The following is a 12,157-nucleotide window of genomic DNA, read 5'->3' as shown; positions in this document are numbered from 1 at the left end:
TCCTGTTGCCACTGCAGAGGATCATTTCAAGCTTGGCAGATGGACAACCCCATAATAACACTGAGACAGTGTTATTGAGCTCTTTAGTATAGCTGACTAATTCAATGGCTGCTTTTCCAGAAGTCCATTCTCTCCTCGGCTGTTGTCCAAGAACTGTCCTTGTTCCTGCCAGTTGGCCAGCATTGCTTGTCCGTCGCAGGGTGGTGGCTTGGGTCAGTGGCTGCCTCTATAGCCCTGCGTGTCAGCCAGGCTGTCTGCCTCCACCTCAATGGATATGATGTGGTGACCAGGAATCATGGCTAGCCCAAGGACTCTGGGCTCCGCCTGGGAGAACATATCTGATACATGAGACAAAAGTATATATATATATATATTTTTTTTTAAGTATAAATATGTATCTGTTCCAACATAACATGACACAAATGGCCCTATAGGACTAGAAGACATTACATTTAATCTATTAAAACCTGGAAAGCATCAAACCTAGTTAACCCATTCTGACCGGGCACCCATTTTGGTGTTGGCATCATGTTATGCTTTAGCTATTGAAAAATAGCAGATCTACAAGCTCATATCGCGCCACCGAGTGGCGCGATACGAGCTTGTAGGTCTGCTATTTTTGAAAAATCGAAGACACTTTTAGAATCTGATCTCAGGTCAGAATGGGTTAATAATGAAACTGTCAGGATGTAATAGACATTTTTAGAATCTGATCTCAGGTCAGAATGGGTTAATCTACCTGTGGATTTGAGGAACTCCTGAGCTGATCCCAGGATGACATTGCAGTCCCTGTCAGTGCAGAGGAACAGACCGACTAGTGTCCGACCGTCTGTCATTCTGATCCTCATGTTTTTGTTCAGCAGCGTCTCCAGCCTCTGTCTGGCCTGGAATGATGACGACATTTCAGGCTGCTCCTATTGAAAGAAATCACACCAGTGTGAACCAAGTGGTGCAACTCCCGTCTATTGGTTCTCTGTATCGTTCCAATTTCTTCTCTGTACTCTGGTGCCCCCTACAGGTATAAATAAGTAACATACCCGTGCTCACTTATACATACAGGTACCTACCTAGGTACATGGACATTGCTGGATGTAGAAGTGGTTGCACCACTTAAAAACAAATAAAAGATGTAATCATCATGATTGTGGTTTATCAGTCACAGTTAAGTTACTAGTTATGTAATACATCAATTTGCAGAACAATGCCCTCAGAGTATAAATAGTTAATACGTTATTTATCATTCTAAAATAATAACCTTAATTACTTTTGGGGATGTTTAATAGTAAATTACTGCTGGCCAAAAATACCAAGTAAAGGTTACGAGGATACGTGAAATTACGACGTATATTAGAGATAATTAACTAGGCATAAATGACCCGAAACACAACATTATATGCCATATATGGTTAGACTGATAATTATCCTAAAAACAAACATGACATAGATGATGCTAACGAGTTAGCCACCAGATCATGTTGGCACAACAAGCCTTGCTACCGCAATTTGATGAAAATAGCGCATTCATTTTCACCATGGCATGACAAGGAAATAACAGCATGTCGTATTAAACGTAATATTTTCAGGAAAAAAAACACATACATAGATTGATGGACCATTTTCTTCAGTGGTTGTTGATGCCATTTCTATGCGGCTCCTTCCCTTTCAGTTGCAACCTGCCGGCGGACACATTTCGCTGACGGACCACCAGCTCAACTGTCCGGAAGGCGGATGTCCAATATTGTCCAATGTTTTGGTCAATGGTGAAATAATACGGTGTTCTCTGGTTACCGCGTTATACAAAATACATATGTATGTTTTAAATACATACACCATGATTTTATTTGATCAAATGTTTGATTTAATATTTGATTATTCTCTTTCTTCGAATTTGTATCACGCGTGGTGGTTGCCACAGCAACCAGAAAAGCTTTGTTTATGTACTTCGTTGTCACACAGAGAGAGTGAAGTAAAAAAACTCAATAGATAGTTTGGTTTTGGTAATATTCGCTTTCAATACTTCGGAATTCGGATATTGTTTCTGTTTTGTACAGAACGCAGACGTGGCCTTTGTAAAACATGGCAAAGTATTTCACTCCCAGCGAGGTGTCCTGTCATAACACACTTGATGACTTGTGGGTGTCATTCTTGGGCGAAGTGTGTGACCTGACACCTTTGATGAAGCAATTCAAAGGTGAGTAGGCTACAGGGTACAGAGAGTACCAATCAAGGGTGTGTGTGTGTGTGCGTGCGTGGGTGTGCGTGCGTGCGCGCGCGTGTGTGTGTCACTGTCAATTTGTGCGAATGTTTCAGTAAGGGTCCCTATCTATCAAGTGAACAGAAAACGCATTTCCAGTTCCAGACTGTTCTAAATATGCCTGTTTGTTCACTTGTTTGTGTCATTGCTTCCTATATTTCACTTGTTTATCGTGATTGGATCAAATCGGTATCCTGACCTGAAAGTTCTTTGCAGCCATTGAGTTGGAGTGAGAGACAGGGAGACCCCTGTTATGGGATACAAGTCGGGATACTTACTTTGGAAATGAGTCCACCATGGGGATCATCTGATCTATTACTGCAGACTGCTGGATAGGCTTATAAACCTATCCAGCAGCAGTGACAGTCTTGTCGTCGTTATGATGAGGTCATGTCATGATGAGTCAGGCAGCCATGCCCAAATATGGAATTCAGACATGCTCAAATAAAAGATGGGGTCAGACTGGCCTCTATTCTGATTAACGGTAACAAAGCCCCTCGGGGTACAGGTCTCCACCAGGCCAGCCTCCTGCTTGGCCCTATAATAGGCCAATGTGAAAAGGGTGCCATTTGTTCTTACGCCTTTGATGGCAATTGGTTTGAGGCATTTTGTTCCAAAAATGTGTTTTGCAGAAATCCACCTGTTGGTGACAGGCCAATGTGAAAAGGGTTGGATTTCCGCAGCCTAGTAGGAAAGTGTGTGAAAGATTTTTAGTAAATTGCGTGCTGCGTTCACGATTTGAGGCTTTTTGTTCAAAACGGGCCAATCCTGCAAACTTTGAAAGCCAATGTTAACCAATTAGGATGGAATATAAAATATTGGGCAGATCTGCCTTGAGCACATGACTAGAGATACTGTGTAACAATTTGTTGGGATTTTTGGACAAAATATGGAGGAGTAATATAAAAAAAAATGTTTTTACTAGGGATGAACCGAAATTGAAATTCTTGGCCGAAACCGAATACCGAATATAGGAAACAGTTGGCCGTGTGGAGTTTGCATGTTCTCCCCGTGTCCCCTAGGGTAGGTACCCTCACAAAAACATGCAGTAATCCTGGTCTCTAAACTGCCTCCCCCTGGCCAGCCGGGACGCCTGATGGAGGGGAAAGGAACTGGTTGGAATAACGTGCTCCTTCCACGCGCTACGTCCAACCAGGGAAACTCCCCCCTGTCAGGTGTAAAGGAGCAACTTGGACACTCAAGCATGAAGGAAGCATGAGTTAAGTCCGTTGCTCTCCCTAGGTTGGCGGAGGGTGTGTAGAGCCCAGGATCACATCACAGGATGATTGACACAGGGGTGAAAAATGGGTTACAAAATCGTGGGACAAAAAATATAAATTAAATAAAAAAAGGAAACAGTTGGCCGAAAACCGAATACAGAATATCCGAATATGATTAATATTATCTTTTTTCCTACCATTGCTGTCATGGCCGTACCTTAAAGCTACCTGATTTATTTAAAATAAATGATTATGGCAAAACTTAACTTAAATAATAATCACTATTATGGGTCCATAAAACATTTATTCAGCCCTTTTGAATGCATTAATTGCATACACTATTCAGTGATATATTTTCTGCCTATTCGGGCCGAAACCGAACATTTTCTGCGGCTGAATATTCGGGGCATCACTAGTTAAAATAGTATGTTTATACAGAGTAAGTACAGAATAAATAATCTCTCAATCACCGGGTAATGACTGTGACACAGTCCTGTATCTGAAAGGTCAGAAATGCAGTCCTTGCAACCACAATGTTTCCAGCCAGACAGGTCTAGTCCAGAATGCCACTTAAGCACTATAAATACTTTGTTGTACAACAAATAGCAAAGATTGTTGACCTACAAGCTTGTAGATGTTTGGAAAATTTGAAAGATTTAGAAAGCTTTTGCCTGTAATGCCATGTTGAAAGTGGTTACCACTTAACATACCTACACCCACACAGTATCATTGGTATGAAGTGTAACTGAATATCGCTGTTTTAGTATCCTCACTTAACCCATTAACCTGAGTTTGATTCTACAAATGTTATATTATGGTTATGGCAAAACTTAACTTAAATAATAATCACTATTATGGATCCATAAAACATTTATTCAGCTCTTTGAATGCATTAATTGCATACACTATTCGGTGATATATTTTCTGCCTATTTGGGCCGAAACCGAATAGGCCGAAAATGCATTTTTAGCCATTTTCTGCCGAATATTTTCTGCGGCCGAATATTCGGTGCATCACTAGTTTTTACAAAAGTCTGTCTCCTGGTGGCGCTGTAAAAGATGTTTTTTTCAGGTCAAAGGTTTGTCCTTGGCCTCTATGGAGTGTGTGTGTGTGTGTGTGTGTGTGAGACTGTGTGTGTGTGTGTGTGTGTTATTGGTAAGTGTGGTGCAGTTATAGGTAAGAATCTGCCTCATGGTGGCACTATAACAGGCCTTTCTGGAAAATCTGGGGCAGAGGTTCATCGTTTGCATCCAGGGAGTAGCCTGGCGCAGCCAGACTTCCATCCGCCCCTAATGCATATGCATAATGCCCCGAGGCAGATTAATAACATCCCGCGTAGTGGTATATTAGTATTGCAACGCGAGGCTATTCCAGGGAGTGTGTGTGTGCAAAGTTTGGCATTGACGGGTTTAGCGGTCGATGCCGTGGGGCATGCAGTGCAGTGGGGTGACTCCTGTTATGGGATACAAGACGAGAGCAGTGAGGCTCATCCTGCCAGAGTCACTGTCAGCTTGTTTGTAAATGACCTATACACTTTAGGTAAGAAATATATATACCATGCAGTTGCTCAATCTTGATTAACTTCACATCTACATCAGCTAGTTCAAATATTTGGTACTTCCATTATAGTCTTTTTCTGTCCATCTTTGCTGTGTACACCAAGTCCACCGCAGCTTCAGAGCACAGTCTCGCCAGTCACCTAAGCACACAGCAGCAGCTGCAAAGTTGAACTTTTCTCAATTTAGACGCTTAGTTTGCTGGCTCTGCGTCCTGCCGTGGTGGGGAAAGAAAGCGGTTGAACCTTGGACCACTGTGGACTCATTAGAGTTGTGAGGCTCTGGTCTGTGATACTTTTTTAAATTCTTACCTTTAAACAGTATTTAGCACTAACATTTTCTCTTTTCTAGGTGATGTTCTTCTGATGCCTATTGCAGAGTGTGCAGGAAAGGATATCAGCCATTGGTTTGACCCCGAAACCAAAGATGTGAGTAATACTACCACAAGATAATCAGTTCTGAACACAGTAAAGGTTTGTTCCCTGTCGTGCATTCATTGTTTCCTCATTTCTCAGATTCGAACCCATATTGACCCTGTGACTGGCTGTAGAAAGTACTACACCCCTAGGGGGCGCTTTGTTCATGTGCCCCCTTCCTGCCCTCGCACAGACTGGGCCAATGACTTCGGATACCCCTGGTGGAAAGATCCACAGTACGTGGTGGGACTACTCACTGCTAAAACCAGGTGGATACGTATCATCAACACATTGACAAAACAGGAGAAAAGGCTGGAGGTGAATTATTTAACACATTCTGACCTGAGATCAGATTCTAAAAATGTCTATTACATCCTGACAGTTTCATTATTAACTCATTCTGACCTGAGATCAGATTCTAAAAATGTCTATTACATCCTGACAGTTTCATTATTAAGAAAAATGCACTACACACATACACTTAAGTGGTAAAACTAGTGGTACAAGTCTATGGGATGTATGGAGAAAGTGCTGACTCCAGCTCATACTGTGATAATTGACTATAATTGGGATGTATGGAGAAAGTGCTGACTCCAGCTCATACTGTGATAATTGACTATAATTGATATAATACTTGTGCTCTTTCTTTAAAGGACCATGCATTTTAATTTCAACCTATCTTCATATAACTGGTCCTCACTCATGTTCATTATTGTAAGATGACACCATTTCTGGCTCAGAGGATGCTTGTGGAATGTTCTGAATCCTGCCTACCAATGACATCATCGGTAGACCGGCTTGGTCATTTCAAACAAGATTTCAAACATATATTTCTTTTTATCAAACAATAGTTTGATAGGTGGACACTTTATTTCTGTTGTGGCAATGTATTATTGTCTCAGTGACACTACTGCAGCATAGAAAAGGTCATCACAGTTTGTTAAGAGTGCAACAGCCCTATGGATGTTGACTGCAACTGCTCTGGTTTTCAAAGAGGCTTAAATGTTGTAGCCAGCAGGTGAAATCTGTGCATGTGATTCTGAAGACATTGTGAAGGCTATGATCATAACTTCAAACCTCAGGTGACTTGTGCAAGACAAAAGACTTTGAGCCCTATCTTGCCTTACCCCTTATGCCTAAACCTTCTTTTGGCCTAAAATGCCTAAAATGTTTAGGCATAAGGGGTAATAATAAGGTAAGATGGGGCCCATGGTGGATAAGATAACAGTACAAACTAGAAAAAGTGCCCCTCGGGGCACAGGTCTCCTGGTCAGGTTTTGTGGCCTCCTGGTGGCGCTATAATAAACCAAAAGGGTGCCATTTCTTGGACACGCGGACACACAGACGGAGTGCAAAACATACTCTCTCCCCATGCCTTCGGCCTGGTGGAGACAAAAAAAAGATGCGGCTCTAATGTGAAGGGACAGCACTGACTGTGACTTTACTGCTTTCTGAAAGACTTCCCCCTTTACAAGCCCCTGCTACATGTCTGAACGGTATTGAGCCATTATCTGCTCACCAGGCTCCCACTGTTCTAACACAGCATTGTAGCGAATGGAGCGCAGGTGCCGGCGTCTTCTCTCTTCACACTGCATAAAATCTGGGTTAGCTGGCACTCAGCACACCGGGGAGGCGTATTCCCCTCTCATCCACGACATGAATCCCTGGCAAACTGACACGGGGGGTGGAGCAGCACAGTAGTACAGTGTGTCGGGGCCTTGGGCGTATGAGGGAGTCCTGGCTTACCCTCTGTAGCACACACTGTGTACAGTGCACACACACACACACACACCACACGTGCATTCATAGTCACACACCCCATACACACATTTGGGTGCAAATGCCACAAGACATGTACACGCATAACACACAAGCGCATGCACAGCATAGCTCCTCTAGTGCTGGGGACAGAGAGCGGTCTCCCTCCGCCAACTGCCCTATCTGGCAGCAGCAGCGTCCTCCATAGCCAGAGGCTCAGTGGGGCTCCACTTCTAGATGCAAATACATTGATACAGTGTACAGAGTGAGACACGTCACACATGAACACGTGCATCTCTTTTGCTTTTTGCGTCTGAGCACGAAAACAGCATGGTTGTTTTTCACCACCTGTGTGCACTGTGCAACCTAACACACACACAAACACACACGCACATATTAACTGTATGGTGACTTCGGGTGTGCCAGTACAGTACAGTACAGTGACAGTACAGTACAGTAGAGGGGCCCCCACTTGTTAACTGTCATTTCTCAACCGTTTCGGACATGGGGCGGCTCGCCGGAATCGGGCCGGCACCTACCATTGCATGGCACATCTACGGACCCTGACCTCTACACCCCCCGGGCATCTTTCTGTATTACAATTACCACGACCCCTAAGGCCCACCAACACCCCAGTCATATTACAAGACCCCTTAGGTCAGTGGTTCTCAAAGTGGGACCCCAGAAAGATGTGTTAATATAGCATAAAAATCAGTTAGATATTTTTAACACAAATCTTCTCTTATCTTCTTCTTCTCTTATGGAGATCCTTGGCACAACTCTTTTATATGTTATATGTTTAGACGGCATTGAAAGGTTCAGAGAATCAATTTCCTTAATTAAAAAAGTAGGTAATTTAAGACATGCCCATAATGTCAAAGTATTAAGCCTAAATTGTAATTACAGTGTGACACCCTGTACTGTCTGTAACACTGCTCTCATACAAAATATTTCATTCATGTTTTATTTTTATTTATTTGACATTTTCACAATATAATAAAGTGCTAAATGTCTGCCATATCGTCAATAAAAGTTGGACCCATATATTTCTTTTTACACTTACAGTGTTTAATCAACAATTTTGTACAGTCTTTATACAAATGGATCTAAATCTAGATACATTTCTAGATCCACAAGCTCACAACAAGTCGATTATTTTAACTATTAAATAGGGCTTACGTGGTTAACTTGGGTCCCGGTGAGACATCAAATTTCTCTTATTGGGTCTCGAGCTAAAAGGTGCAGTAACCACTGTTCTACCCAAGACAGTGACTAGTGGTATAATACTGTACATCATATCTGTCACGTGGCCTGTTGTCATCCAGGGATGACAGCCCTCTATCACTCTTGTCTCTCTCCTCTGGTTTGGCCAGGTGTGTTCAGAGGAGACGCTGCAGGAGATCCTGCAGCGTTACTTACGCTGCAACTCAAACGCCTCCACGTACACCTGGAAGCACGACGGAGTGCCCCTGGACATGGGCAAGACGCTGAGCCAAAATGGCTTAGTGGATGACGATGAGGACTTGCACCGCTTACGCATGGAGCCTGACCTCTACACCCCGGGCATCTTGCTGTATTACAATTACCACCTCCCCTACGACCCCTAAGGCCCACCACCACCACCACCCCAGTCATACAAGACCCCTTAGGTCAGTGGTTCTCAAAGTGGGACCCCAGAAAGATGTGTTAACCCATTCTGACCTGAGATCAGATTCTAGAAATGTCAGTCGCTCTTCGATTTTTCAAAAATAGCTAAAGCATAACATGATGCCGACACCAAAATGGGTGCCCGGTCAGAATGGGTTAATATAGCATCGAAATCAGTTAGATCACTTTAACCCTATGTTACGCTTTTGCTATTTAATTTTTTTAACACAAATCTTCTCTTATGGAGATCCTTGGCACAACTCTTTTATATGTTATATGTTTAGACTGCATTGAAAGGTTCAGAGAATCAATTTCCTTAATTAAAAAAAGTAGATAATTTAAGAAGGTAATCCCCAATGACATTTACTATTTCTTATACTGTTGTCACTTGTCACTCTACCGGGCTGCTTTGTCACTTCCCCCGAAACATTATACATACAGTTATTTTCTGTGCAATTAATAATTTAGGATATTCAATACCCTGAACTTCAGCATAAAATAATACAGTGAATGACTCATGTTTCATGGTTTTAATGTGCACTCAAAACACATTGTAGCTAATGCAGCAGTCACGTTGCAGGTTCTGAAGCACAGTGGCAGTCATTTATAATATTTTGCCTTGTGCATTTTCTATCGTTTCCACAATTTCTATGCAATAATTTTGCCCAAATAAAAAAGGTGCCCTGAGTGTAGTCTGGCTGAGGTCTATAGGGATTCCAATGGCCATACTACTGCCATGCAGGTGATGGTACTAAACTTGCTTATGAGTCTGTGTTGTACAGTAGAACTCCAGAATTGTCTTTGTCGTCTTCTTAAATTGATTATTATTAAATCCTTTGAGGTGGAACAGTCTATAGCGGGGAAATGTATTTTTTTTTTCTTTTCTTCTTTTTTGCTTTCATCCTCACCACAAGTGGTTAATTTTTAAGCAATACAATCTGATGTAAGTCTGGGCATGGCTGCGGCAGATTTTCCCAACCCCCCTCTCTCAATCCCTCCCCAGCACTCATATACAAATACACACACGCGCGCGCGCACACACACGCACAGCACACACACACACACACACGCCCCTCCTGCTCCAAAATATTTTTTTTACCACGGTGGGGGCTCCGAAGAATTATAAGGTGGCCATATTTGATAGATTTCGTTCTGTCGGTGTCTGCAATGCAGAAAGGGAGAGTTGTTGCGTGTGATCTTGCAAGTGACAGTTATACCAGGCAAGTCTGTCGAATCCGCCAGTGATCCGGGGGGGGGGGGGGGGGGGGAGAAAACAAACAAGTAACAATGTAACTTACATGCAGCCACACACCCCTTGTTCGTGTAACAATGTGTACGTTTTTTAGGGAGGGAGGGGGCGAGTTCACGGAGAAAGAGAGAGCGAGAGAGATAGAAAGGAGGAGGGGGTGCGTTCTGAAATAATATAGTCAGCCATTTTTTATGTAAGGGGATTTTTCTTATTGGGGGGGTTGTTAAAAAATAAATATAAGGGCGGCCATCTTTGTTGCTCTGCCTAGTGTAAAATATTCCAAAACGCCCCCCACTTTTTTTTCTGTGCCGATTTGAATATTAAATAAATATCATAATTCGGGGAGAATAGCGGACGGATCCGATGACGGGAATATAATGTCCTCTCCTCTCCGGTCCTGTGGGGAAGACGAGGGCATGGTGGTTAATTCCGAGGGAGGAGATTTTGATGAAGAAGGGGACGACGGAGACCTGGACGAGAACGCAAGCGACATAAACTCGCCGGCGGCGCCTCGAGAAACTGCAACACGAGCCGCGCCAGGTACAGTAGAGAAAGACACGGGAGCGCGCATACAAAATAGAAACACACACACTGACACACACATACTCCTACATTTTTTCCTCCAAAACCCCGTTATGATGATCAAACACCTCGCCGCGTTCTGCCCTGTGGGTCGTTGGATGATGATGTTCCGCACATCCAAAGTGTTGCGCTCCCGTAGCTCGATTCAGAACATAATAATCCCAAAGCTAAGAGTTAAAATAGTGCAACTTTAAACCAACTTGCCGAGGATAGGCGCCTTTCGTTTCACCTTATTTGCGGTCCCTAAAGTTGACGCACGTTTGCTTGTTTATCCCTTCGATCTGTCCCGGACCCGCACGGCGCACAGAAACGAGTGCAATATTATTATAAATAAGGTCGCCGTGAAGGGTAAAGCTTCGCCACAGGACTGGCTGCAAGCAAACATGGACTCCCGGCCATAGCAGCCTATATTTGATCTCTCTTATATCGGATCTGAAGAGATGATGGTGATGATGATGCGTTTGCTGCTGTCAGGCATGAAAGCTGAAAGATGATAGTGTGACATTCTGCTGTCAGTGTCAGTCAGTGCTGTGCTGTGTGTGACTCAAACTTCCCCCAACCCATTGTCGCTGTGACGGAGACAGTTACAAATAGGACAGACAGTGCATGCCGCTCACTTCACATCATAACAGAAGGTGTGTGTGTGTGTGTTTGCCACTTTCACTGTAGCTCACTTGCCTCACTAATAGCTTAAATAATAGGCTCTTACAAATAATGAGATGCTCTCACTCCCATAAAGCGCTACTCGTCATATATATTTTTAAATTATTATTTTCTTTCTCCTTCCTCCCCCTTTTTAACATCACAAAAATGCAAGAAGAACAAAGCCTTTCTACAAAAATCAATATGCTATAGGCTATTACGCATGGCTAGGAGTTTCTGTGGGAGGGAGGAAGTTATGCATGCATGCATTGCATGCGTGAAAGCAAATGGCAGTGAAAGTAATATGGCTTAATGAACAACATGGCCAGATTAATTTGCACTTTTTGCAGCCTCAGATGTCAAAAAGTTGCCTGCATGTTTGCCTTCTATAATGCCTAATAATGCAGCTGTCATTTAATCACGGCGTTCAGAGTGTCACCCACCACTGCATTTAAATAAGAGCCTATTCATTTTCAGGGCCAGCCCTTTGTGACACCACAACAAGACACGCGTTGAAATCAATTAGTGCGCCTCCCTTTCCCTTCCCGTCGTGGCCTCTATAACCCCCCGCGACCTCCAGCGGCTCGATGTCGAGCAGCACCCTCCCATAGGTGTGGGAATGCGGAGGGGGGAATGTGGGAAGTCGTTCCAGTTCAGCTCATGTCTCGCTGCCTGGAGGCAGTCAGTGGCGGCGGGCTGGCGGCCTCTGAATCACCGAGACCGGAGTGCGTGTTGCTGCCGCCCCTGGCGGCACTTTTCTCAGCTGCACAATCTAGCCTGGATGCGCGGGGAGCTGCATGGTGGTGGGGCGCGCGCACACACACTGCATGCTG

At 43.6% G+C, this 12,157-nt stretch overlaps 3 protein-coding genes across 14 annotated transcripts in view; 2 read left to right on the top strand and 1 right to left on the bottom strand.

The window, feature by feature from the left end:
* Positions 1–15: 15 nt before the first annotated feature.
* Positions 16–1,687, bottom strand: naa38 (N-alpha-acetyltransferase 38, NatC auxiliary subunit). The gene is made up of 3 exons (XM_083789202.1): positions 1,600–1,687; positions 740–914; positions 16–338 (listed from the first exon to the last, which is right to left on the bottom strand). Exons 1-3 carry the CDS (start codon positions 1,639–1,641, stop codon positions 214–216), a joined length of 342 nt encoding a protein of 113 aa, XP_083645328.1. The 5' UTR covers positions 1,642–1,687; the 3' UTR covers positions 16–213.
* A 99-nt stretch (positions 1,688–1,786) lies between these two features.
* Positions 1,787–8,888, top strand: cyb5d1 (cytochrome b5 domain containing 1). The gene is made up of 4 exons (XM_083789200.1): positions 1,787–2,191; positions 5,382–5,458; positions 5,546–5,764; positions 8,578–8,888. Exons 1-4 carry the CDS (start codon positions 2,077–2,079, stop codon positions 8,809–8,811), a joined length of 645 nt encoding a protein of 214 aa, XP_083645326.1. The 5' UTR covers positions 1,787–2,076; the 3' UTR covers positions 8,812–8,888.
* A 1,095-nt stretch (positions 8,889–9,983) lies between these two features.
* chd3 (chromodomain helicase DNA binding protein 3) overlaps positions 9,984–12,157 on the top strand; it is a gene marked incomplete at its 3' end in the record, with an annotated part of 71,122 nt that continues 68,948 nt past the window's right edge. For 11 of the 12 annotated variants that reach the window (XM_083789189.1, XM_083789188.1, XM_083789190.1 and 8 more), the window contains exon 1: positions 9,984–10,640. In XM_083789189.1, the coding sequence (XP_083645315.1) occupies positions 10,478–10,640 (163 nt within the window). In that variant the 5' untranslated portion in view covers positions 9,984–10,477. The remainder of the gene's footprint in view (positions 10,641–12,157) is intronic. The other variant, XM_083789180.1, reaches the window with a different exon arrangement.

The sequence above is a fragment of the Protomyctophum parallelum genome, assembly GCF_964188405.1.
Source record: "Protomyctophum parallelum genome assembly, chromosome: 18".
NCBI lineage: Eukaryota > Metazoa > Chordata > Actinopteri > Myctophiformes > Myctophidae > Protomyctophum > Protomyctophum parallelum.
The sequence above is the reverse complement of the archived record's forward strand: the minus strand, read 5'-3'. Positions and strand labels throughout refer to the sequence as shown.

Coding starts and splice junctions, on each gene's coding strand:
- cyb5d1 (XM_083789200.1), top strand. CDS start 2,077: ATGGCAAAGTATTTCACTCCCAGCGAGGTGTCCTGTCATAACACACTT. Junction 5,459..5,545: donor TTGACCCCGAAACCAAAGAT/GTGAGTAATACT, acceptor CTCATTTCTCAG/ATTCGAACCCATATTGACCC. Junction 5,765..8,577: donor AACAGGAGAAAAGGCTGGAG/GTGAATTATTTA, acceptor TGGTTTGGCCAG/GTGTGTTCAGAGGAGACGCT.
- naa38 (XM_083789202.1), bottom strand. CDS start 1,641: ATGGCATCAACAACCACTGAAGAAAATGGTCCATCAATCTAT. Junction 915..1,599: donor AAAATGGTCCATCAATCTAT/GTATGTGTTTTT, acceptor TTCTTTCAATAG/GAGCAGCCTGAAATGTCGTC. Junction 339..739: donor GGAGTTCCTCAAATCCACAG/GTAGATTAACCC, acceptor CTCATGTATCAG/ATATGTTCTCCCAGGCGGAG.